At 41.5% G+C, this 10,528-nt stretch overlaps 1 protein-coding gene across 6 annotated transcripts; it reads right to left on the reverse strand.

The window, feature by feature from the left end:
• Positions 1 to 513: 513 nt before the first annotated feature.
• On the reverse strand, positions 514 to 10,230 carry LOC100828859 (trimethylguanosine synthase). 6 transcript variants are annotated; one of them, XM_010230226.3, is made up of 12 exons: positions 9,899 to 10,229; positions 9,746 to 9,812; positions 8,654 to 8,705; positions 8,360 to 8,442; positions 7,327 to 8,289; positions 6,479 to 6,576; positions 6,267 to 6,400; positions 5,827 to 6,058; positions 5,158 to 5,293; positions 1,467 to 1,561; positions 1,266 to 1,389; positions 514 to 1,029 (listed from the first exon to the last, which is right to left on the reverse strand). In XM_010230226.3, the coding sequence occupies exons 1-12, from the start codon at positions 9,970 to 9,972 to the stop codon at positions 946 to 948; spliced, it is 2,142 nt and encodes a 713-aa protein (XP_010228528.1). In that variant the 5' UTR covers positions 9,973 to 10,229; the 3' UTR covers positions 514 to 945. The 6 variants fall into 6 exon arrangements, 3 of the variants coding, with proteins under 3 accessions (XP_010228528.1, XP_010228527.1, XP_014752981.1); XM_010230225.3 differs by having other exon boundaries at positions 6,479 to 6,581; positions 7,332 to 8,289; positions 9,899 to 10,228; XM_014897495.2 differs by having other exon boundaries at positions 6,479 to 6,581; positions 7,332 to 8,289; positions 9,746 to 9,825; positions 9,899 to 10,228.
• Between the last annotated feature and the right edge of the window lie 298 nt (positions 10,231 to 10,528).

Here is a 10,528-nt window from a genome sequence, read left to right on the forward strand (position 1 = left end):
AGAGAAGAGAAAATGCAAAATCTAATGTTCTTCATCGGCATTAGCAGTAAAAATAGTACGGCAGGAGGATAATGATAGCCTTCAATCTATGTCCAGGACCTTCCCACAATAAATCTGATCCATCGATTTCAGTCGAGCAAAAGCAAAATTCCTCGCGAACTCTGAAATTGACGCAGGAAAACAAATCGAATATGGTGAAACAAAACAATCGAGCTAAATTGAATTAGAACTGCGCGGAATTAATCGCATCAGAAAACAAAGCTCCGTGGAGAACCACAACCTCAAGACAGCAACGGCATCCACAGATTCGAGCTACGATGTGAAAAGGGTAGGGTCGCTGCAGGTAGGAAATCTACCGCAGAAATCTGGCACCGCCACCGGGTGCTAGCGAGTAGCCACCGCCCATAAACGGATTAGTCGGCATAGAACAAAACGGGAAATGAGGAAGGTACGTGCGGTCGGAGTAGTCTGTCTGGCACGGATAAACCAGCAAAAGGGCTGTCGCATAGTATATTTGTGAGAGAAGAAATTTTCAATTGCTAAGAATCATATGAAACCGAGGGCATAGCAACACCATACATATTTAGCGGGGACATTTGGTAGAATCTGATTGGAAAAGCCTTCAAGGAATTGATATCCTCCCCTTGCAAAAACAAAAAAAAAGGAATTGATATCATCCAATACCCTTGTGATAATCCTTCTGTCCCAAAGGTCCCCAGTGTGACAATACAAACATCGGTTAATTGATACTGCAAACAAGGTATGGTGTCCTCGGCAAAATACTTCACATTGCAAGTTGCACGGCAAATGAAATACTTGGGGAACCAATAACGTAGCTGACCCAGAGGCCCAGAGGCATGTTCTGCAATCTTCCCTCCCACCGGCACCCGGGATTCAAGATGCATCTGAGCTATTTGCCACTTAACATAGTTTTTTGGATTTGAATCAGTTCGATGCATCTGCATGATCCTGTTCTTCGAAGTATGCTGTTATAGCTTTCAGCTTTCCATTGAGAAAATTCTTCTCCACCTGCCAGAAAAAAAGAGCTCTAGATTGTGACATCCCTCTAAGGCTGCATTTAGCATTGTGGTGGATAGTGTTAATCTAGTTTGCCTGACCAGCTTTTGCCTACTTTATCATTTGGCTAACAAGCCTTTTTTTTATCTCCTCGGCTACTATTACACAGCAGATTATGAAATATAAGTTGCATAATGGAACATCACAAAGGACGTAAACAAAACACAAATCACGAGAAATTGATGTACCTCAACCGACCATGGAGGATCGACTGACAGGCACATGTCCGCCAATTGGTTTAGGTCAATGTTGCGAGGAAGAAACATGACTACTCTTGAAGCAATTGCTGTCGCAAGTTTGAAAAGCTGGTACCTGAAGAGTTCAACCAGGACATGTTAACATTTGCGAGCACAATAAGAAAACAAACTATTCCGACATGAGTAGCTCACCCATCACAAGGCTTAAGCATAGTTTTGATATCATAAACATCTACTTTTGCATAGTCTGGTCCACCCCAAGGAGGTGACATGAAAGCAGTATCTCCCTGCATACAACAAATGTTCACCGAACCATCAGAAACTAACTAATGCATGTAAAGCAGCAAGACTGATATAGGAAGATCGGAATCATCTTATCATGTCTCTCCTATAGTATTTACACCAAGAAGACACTGCCAATATTGTGCAAGGACCTTCTTTCTAGTTTTGCATTAAAAAAAGGGGTTGAGTGCCAATTGCCAAACTGCCAATTTGTGGGGATCATAAAAGGAGGATTATAAACAACTTATATTTTTATTAAAAAGGGAGTAAACATTATGAGCTCCATCTATGACTTTGTTCTGCAACTGAACTTGAATGCTTATACTCGGTCCACCTAGATAACAGTGCCATCTGGCGCATGAGTTGCCAGCCCAGAAATCCACCATCCACAGGGCGTGGTAATGTGCAAGTGAACCTGGGTGGTGACTAAATGAGTTGAGCACAACACGCGAGCCGAGACTGACTTTTCAGGTGCAGCACCCATCTGCGCCCGTGAACGCAGCCTGCCTGGCAGAACTTCCGCTTCTCAACAAGAATTCACATGAAAGCTACAGGCATCCAGAATGTTATGTACTTATGTCCCTCAACTCTAGTGGTGTCGTGCTGGAGGATTTGTGGATCAGAGAGGAAGACTTGGTGAGGACGGGAGCAAGAGGAGACGAGATTCAATTCCCTTTTACGGGACTCGAACATTACAGCTGATAACCATTATAATACTGGCGCCTCACACATGGCCCAACCACGCACACACAGCCCACGACAACGACAAAAGCTTGGTACACACACTCCACAGGTGTTACACAGAACTATATGCAAAGTCACAGTCGAGCGAGTATGTAGCAGCAGTACTAATCCCTCCTCTTCTAGTCTCACGGCAACAACCAAACATGACCGGCTTCACAAGTACCAATTCAGTTCGCAAGACTAGGGTTTAACAGCCTGAACAACCAAACAAATTAAAGTATTATGCTTATATTGCTGGGTGCATTGCAATAGTTTACTCCAAAGTTTTGAAGCTATCGTAAACATGCTTTTAGCAAATATGCACATGGCTATCAAGAGGCTCTCCTGGTATTTCATACAGTAATGTCTCATCAAAGGAAACACGACTTAGCACAATATTAACTACAGAAAATCATCATCGTGCGGCTAAAGGGGATAGCTCCGATCCATTTTTTGCTCATACTCTATGAAATAATCTGGTAAGTATTACTAATATGATGGTGATGTTTATGCTTACTAAACATGCTGTTGACTTCTTTACTACTATGATGGTGAATATTCTTTCACACCCTTGGTGCAAAACTATCAAATAGTTGCATTTATTTCTGCCTACTTACAGGGTTGCTAGTAAACATTTACCACAAAATTGTTGCGATAATACGTACTTGGGTGATAGTCGTCAGGTTGCCCATGTACAGCTACTAGGTTTTCCAATATATACTTAACAAAATTGTGGTTATCAACATCAACTTACTGGGGTAATGGTCACCAGGTTGTCCATGCATATGTACACTCACTAAAATTGTCTTTGTAATAATCAGCTTCTTTGGGTGATATCACCAGGCTGTCCATGTATAGTTACCAGGTTGAACAAAGACTCACCACAATTGTTGTAATAAACTAATAATCAGCTTATTCGGGTGATAGTCACCATGTTGTACATGTACAACTACCAGGCCATCCATGTGCAGCTACCAAGCTGTCTGGTATACAATTACCAAATTGTTGTAATAATCAGCTTATTCAGGTGACAGTCATGAGGCTGTCCATGTACAGCTACCAGGTTGTGTAATACACACTTAACAAGAAAACATTAAAAATAAATTTGTATATAATTAAGGAGATTAAGAACAAGCTCTTAGGCCCTGCTTGGATTTTTGTAATTTGTTTTGTGGGAGGGCTAGTATGTAGTTCTACTTTGGAGGGAGTTGAACTAAATACCAGCCCCTACCACAAAAAACACAACAATCCAAGCAGAACCTTAGCCATTTTTCCTATACTGGGAAATGGTGATATTTTGAAGCAATGTTAGTAATGTACATACATACGGTTTGCCTCGATAAAACCAAGAATGAGGAGAAATTCAAGTATAGCTCATTAGAAAGAACACCAACCAGGTGCTCACAGCAGGATAGTGTGATTATGAATTGCTAGCGTACCAGCATGGACATATTCAGGATGACTTGGGGCATTGGATTACTACAAAGTAGCAACAGTCATTGCTAGTTGAAAGAGCAGGCCATACCTAGCATGTACAAATATTGGTTATTCGTAGTAGGGGATAAGATAAGAGACATGAATGTGTTACTAAATTTCTTGAATCGCTAAGCACAATAAAGACTTGTCCTGCCTCAACCGACCAGGAAAAGGCCCCATGCAGAAAGGAGATTACAACAATCTCCAGCGGCAGAAAAGAAAACTTCAAATACAATTTTAAGATAAGTATTTCTTTTCTTTCATGTTCAAGGGAAGTATTTCTGTTCTTTCCATGTTCATGTTTCCGACAAGAACTGGAGGTACAGATTGCAAGCCAGCTAAAATGGCTGCATGCACTCTAAAGACACATGCCAAACATTTGTAGCATATTTGAGGATGCTGAAACAATTATCGCTAGGGACCACACAGATACAAGAGTGTTGTGCAGAAACAACATTCTATCCATGGAAACATCATTAGTGCTCAATAAGCATTCAGGATATATTGTTAACTCAAGGTGAAGTGACGGAAGCTATATAGCTATTGTTTTAGAGACCATACACACAGAATTCAAGCTTGTAACATCACGTCAATTAAATTAGCAATTACCCATAGCACAAAGACAAATCGGAACATAACCTAACTCCAGCTCGGCACATCAAGCTAACTGATCTCAATTACGAACCGGTCTAACACAATAGCTACAGTGGAACAAAGGAGCAGAGACAAAATCTACACCCTCCTTACTAAATATCTCCTACTGACTTACTCATCCATCGTCTATATATCCTACTCCTCGATGCTCCTATACTTTCTGAGCGTCAGACCGGCGAGCTGGTAAATGCACCATCGGAGGAGCACTCATCCAGGCTGCCCTCGTACTTGTCAAGCTTGCAGTTGGAGATGTAGGCACATCGGCAGGAGTTTGGGAGAGAGCAGCCCAACAGCGCTCGTCAACCGGACGAGGATACAACTACGCCCCACTCCAGCAGCGGTATGAAAGTCCCTGCCGTTGAGCCGGCCCATTCCCAGCAGCGCCTCAGTCATTTGGGGTGCGCTAGAGTACAGAAGGAGCAAAGCGGATGGTGAAGAGCAGAGTAGCGGATGGTAAAGATCACTTGCCATAGCTACAGAACAGTTGTGCACATGCCGCTTGGTAAGACAAAGCTGGGGACACTACCTGATTAGAATCCTCGTAGAATGAAAAAGGAGCTGTGCCCTATGACTCTAAGAAAATGTTGCAAGATAAAGACGACGTACCTAACATAGTTGCATACTTACATGTGAACGAATATGGTTAAATAACAAGTGCGGTCTCAAAGAAAGCCGTGAAGGCATGCAGCTGTACGGAATGGCACGTTCACAAACTTAAAGATGTATATTTTCAAGATATAAGGCATACCTTCAGATGAGGCGATATGTGAATAAAATCGCCTACAACAAAATCTATATGGTCATTTACTCCATAAACAGTTGCATTATGCTGTGCACAACAAATCTTTTGTGGGTCAATGTCAACGGCAACAACATGCTTGCACCTGAACAATAAATGCGGTCAGCAATGCGGAAATCGACAGTTTGTTTACTGTAGATGAAACATTTGATAATATAAAAGAGTCCACCCTTTAACCTCATAATGGAAACATGATAGTGAACTACTGAAGTCCATCACCCTCAACAAAAAAAGGGTTTCCAATTTCCAAAATAACTAAGCTGATGTATCAGCGTGCCTATAAAGTCCGCTATAGGCCAGAAATATTGCTAAGCAACTTAGAAGCCATCCTTTGCATACGATTTACCATTTTACAGGACATAGATACCTTAGTAGAAACTAGATGATTGCAGAAACGTGCTTTCTACTACCATTCATTCTTGAAAAAGAATGTTGTTCATGCAAACTAGATGCATGATATGTAACACAGCATACCAGGTAATATTACCATCATGTAAAGCAAAAAAAAAAAAAAAAAAAAGAAGTAGCTACGCAAGAGGATGGGCTCATGCTAACATACTGCTCATTATCATTAACACAATATATAAGAACATGAAGGACATGATAACAGTAAGGCACTTTGTGGCAAACTGGATGGTGTTCCCGCCAACTCCTGTGAAACAGTCGATCACTATGCCCGCACTGACACGAGATGCATGGTGCTTTGCGATGGGCTCCGGCGTTACTGAAAACCACCCCTCTTCATCCATCTTTATACCACTATCAAAAAGGGAGAAAAGGGAGTATCGTTGATTCCAATACTTAGCGATGTCAGTGGAGATGTTGTCTGCCAAGTCTTGACATGAACGATCTGTACAATGGAAGAAGTGGTTACTATATACAGAAACAGATAGAGTAAAAGAACGTTAGGTGCAGCAATACCAGAAAACTGCATTTTGACCACCATCCTCCCAGTAAAAGAAAGAAGAAAAGAAAGGAAGAAATCGAAGCTCAACAATATCATCTTAAAAGGTAACAGGCAAATCTTAGAGAAATTTAACTGGGTAAAATGATCTTACACGATTGAGATCTCCTTACTCTCTTTTTGTTTTTGGTGGTGGTAACTTCCTGGCTCACTTCTAATGCTTCAGTCACTAAACTACCATTCTGTTCACTCTCATCATGTTGTGCTTCATCAATGGTAGTTATCGCACTGCATAGACTAGATGTTAACCAAATCGTCTATATGTCAAGGAAGCAAGCGAAAATCATTTACCACAATCAGGCACACCTCAGACACATTGACTCTTCATCAGGAACATCTGATAAATTGGGTGCATCACTGTAGAGATCATGTACCTGATGATTCAGATGTCTGCCAACACCAGCCTGGTCTGGCATGAGGATATAAGAATAAGAATTCTCAATATCAATAAACAAAATACTACCTCCATTCCTGAATAGATATCATCCTAGTAAGTGTGCATCAATCTTTGTAGCATTGACTACTTTTGTTTTTCTGAAACCCGACGGCACAAACATTTACAAGGCAGTCCAAAAAGAACCAAAAGACCTAAGCTAGCCAAAACAAAAAGCTTCCAACAACCAAAATCGAGGCCAGAAAAGAAGGAAAAGAACAGAAGAAAGGAAGCCACAACTACTCCTACAACTACTGCTGCAGCAGCGGCTAAAGATGGTTGGGGGGCTCGCATGCAGCAGCAAGCTCCTTAAGGCCTTAGCCCCAGCCATCTTCCATTGACGGAAAAGGAACATTAACTACTTTAAAAGCAAGTTTTTTTCATTTTTAAACTAACATATACGTACTCCATACAAAATTTAATGGTCAAAGGTGTATTTGGGGACCACGTCAGCATCAACAGATACAGTATTTACGACGGATGGAGTACTAACCTATGGGTATTAATAGAAGATCAATGCTGTGAGAAAAAAAACTGGAAAAAGAACAAAAGTAAGTATTTATCTTGTAACTACAAGCACGGAATCTCCAGAAATAATTAGTCCCACCAATACGGATATGCCAACTCAAGTTAACTGAGAATTGTCAACATCAAGATTTATACTGCGTCGGCAGAATAAGCAATGTCCTACAGCATCATTGAATAAAATGGAATTCACTACCTTACCAAATGTTGTTCCTCCATTGTCACATGAGCTCATGTGAGCTTCATATTGTACAACATGTCGATCAGCTTCTGAGATATAATTATCCATAGTGTTGTCTGCCCAGCATACGAGTCCAGATGATTTGTCACACTTTGTACTGCTTTTATTATGTTCTTGCACACTTGTGCTTGTATATTGCAAGCTCGGTTCATCCAGGCCTTGAGATGGATATGTACTACAATATGATGCAAAATCCTCCAATCCTTGAGGAGGATACCACGTAGACACCTGTGTCATGATGTTGAAGAAGTAATACTGACTGTAGAATTGATCCCAGAGAACCTTCCAATCACCATGTTCATAGTTGAAGTCGCTGGCAGATTTTTCAACATGATTATTAACAGGAGATGGTTCTGCTGGACATGGACAAACCTCACAATCAACATCATTATCATGGGATACGGACGGAGTTTCCCAAGATATTTGATCTTCCCTTACAGATGATTTTCCTCGCTGACAATCATCGGTACAGGACATCATAGATTCATTAGTGACAGAATTTTGCCCCAGCATCACTTTGTTCAATTGCACGACACTCCCTGCAGCTTGATTTTCTTGAACAGGAGAGCTTGATTCTACTAGATTGCTCGTGTTATCATTTGGTTCACACTCATTGTGAGCTTCATCCCTTGGTATTTTTTCAACAGAGCAAGCAGTGACAAAGCCAGATTTCTCAACATAAACCATGTCTTCACCAAGCATCTTGTCAGCATCAGCATGGTAGACTTCATTGTAACCCACAGCAGTCATAGAGGAAATGCCCGAGTTAGTGTGCTCCATGCAACCCATCAACTCCTGAGCACCTTCTAGTTCTTCAGTATTTTCACATGTCCTTGCATCATCAACCGTTGAAGTATTTAACTCTTCACATGGTGCTTGTCTTCCTTGATGCTTTCCCTTGATGGCTATGTTCTTTTTCTGTAAAGCATAAGGGATTAACCTACAGATTAACCAGCAGGGAACAGTACACACTGCTGTGAACAGTTACCTCTTTCCTTGTGCTGAATGAAACAGGAAGCCCCAAAGAACCCATGAGACTAACCAATTCCATATCTTCAACAAAGGAGGGATCTGTTGATACCAAGAAACAACACAGAGCATCATATCATAGGAAATTGGTGGACACTTGCAGCAAAACAAGAATAACAATCCATGTTTTTTTATATATAATTTATGCAATGTATGTGGGCACTCTGAGTTATGATACAACCCAATACTGCAAGCAGGGTGTTTAAGAATGTCAGAGTAAAAACTTATTAGATGACAGAAAAACAATTGTTACCTTCATCTGTCTGCTTGGCTGCCCTATTCCGGGTTTTAGCTATTTGAGATCCCTGCAAAGTTGAAGGTTTTCAAACTGCTTCTACATAAAGGCCTTAAAGAAATTTGGAGAATGAAAACGATTAAATAAGAGACAACATCAACTAGATGAGTCTGTGAATATATAAGATAAATATTTAACTTGCTCATTTACCCCCCAAGGAAAGAGCAAAACATAAAATATTACTCCCTCTGATCCTAAATTGTTGTCGGAATATTAGATGTATCTAGACGCCTTTTAAGAATAGATACATCCATATTTGAGAAAATTTGAGTCAAGAATTTAGGATCAGAGGGAGTAGCTCACGACTATATCCATTTGAAACAAATGTCTTAAGGGGGAGAAGCCCCTCAGACATTTAATTTAATAAATAAAGGTGAGGCACCCAGGATGTAACCACCGGGAGTAGATCCGGACTGGCAGCCCACAGAACAGTGAGCCTACCATCCAAGGCTATCGCTCGGTCTCACTATATCCATAATTTGCAAGACCTAAATAAATCCCACAGCAACGGTGCAATTAAACATGTTCCTAACCAAGTGTAATCTTCATCAGTACCAGATAATGTATGCAACATTCTACTTGTTCGGCAATGGTATTTCAGTTAAACTTGGAAAATATTAGCGTGCTTCTTACAGTATCTCACCAAGCTGAATCCTCTTGATGTTTAGATCTATTTCCTAAATTGCAGTTATAGGAGAACTAGTCTTAGGCCTATTTAGTCCCTGATCAAATTATGTGATACACTATTTGATACGCGAAACGTTTCTTGTCTGTTTCGTCGTAACAAAACTCTCTTTGAAGCTCATGCCACTAAGACCATTTTGCAAGCCAGGTAAAATCGAGACTATTATCTTCAAAGGCAACACATAAATCACAACACAACACACATTTGTTTTGCTAATTAAACTAATCAGCTGCCCTGTAGCTCGTAGAAGATATTTCCAACAATGTCAGATAAACTGAGCATAAGCCTCATAAATTCACAACACTAAGTGACCCAGGTCTCTCCAGTTTAAAAGAAAAAAGAACAAGATGAAACTGAAATCTTACCGGGCAACCAGTCTCTGCCGCATACCAATCCTGGGTCTCGCTGGCGCCAGTCACATAAGAATCATCCCTACAGCGGATAACTATGTAAGGGACAAAATGTTCAGAAACAAACACTAGCCCGGAGAACGACTCAGAGAGAGACAAGGGGATTACCAAAGGTGCACTTCGCTGAGCTTGAAGAGCTGCCCCAGCTTCCTTATCGCCGAAGACTCCGCCGCCGCCGGCATCGCCACGGGCGGAGGACCCAGTAGGGCAAGGTAGGGTGGCCGCCCTACCTTGATTTTTGCCTGTTACGAATTGGGGAAGATTATGAAACGGGGATCTAAAGGGCGGAATCCGTTCGTGGGGTGATGGGAGGAGAAACGGTCGGGAGGGCTCGGGCGCTCGGCACTCGGCAGCGTGATGAGTGGCGGCGCTCGCGCGAGGAGGAAGAAGATCCGCGGAGCGAGAGGGCTGGGCAAACTGCAACATGATTACTCTAATGTTTAAGACGAAGAAATTAACGCATCACGTAACCATTGCATGCTATTCGGATTAATTTTAAGACAAATTATTAAATCATTGTTAGATGTACGTCTGTTTGGTCATTTAGATTTTGCATGTGCGTTTCTATATAAAATGAATTTGCAAATTTCAACTAATTTAACTCTGAATCATTAGAGGCAGCGATGGCGATGACTTGACAAGCTATGCATTTGGACGGGGTCTGAGAAAGACGTCGTAGGAGGCCGTGACGACGAGTCAATTGCCGCCTACATCGGCGGCCTGTCTTCAACGCCTGTG

Source organism: Brachypodium distachyon, chromosome 1, assembly GCF_000005505.3.
Source record: "Brachypodium distachyon strain Bd21 chromosome 1, Brachypodium_distachyon_v3.0, whole genome shotgun sequence".
Classification (NCBI taxonomy): domain Eukaryota; kingdom Viridiplantae; phylum Streptophyta; class Magnoliopsida; order Poales; family Poaceae; genus Brachypodium; species Brachypodium distachyon.

Excerpts from the sequence above, each read along its gene's own strand:
- LOC100828859 (XM_010230226.3), bottom strand. The coding sequence starts at position 9,972 with ATGCCGGCGGCGGCGGAGTCTTCGGCGATAAGGAAGCTGGGGCAGCTC. Across the intron at positions 8,443-8,653 it reads AGCCAAGCAGACAGATGAAG|ATCCCTCCTTTGTTGAAGAT; the intron begins GTAACAATTGTT and ends TGGTATCAACAG. Across the intron at positions 1,390-1,466 it reads ATGCTTAAGCCTTGTGATGG|GTACCAGCTTTTCAAACTTG; the intron begins GTGAGCTACTCA and ends TGAACTCTTCAG.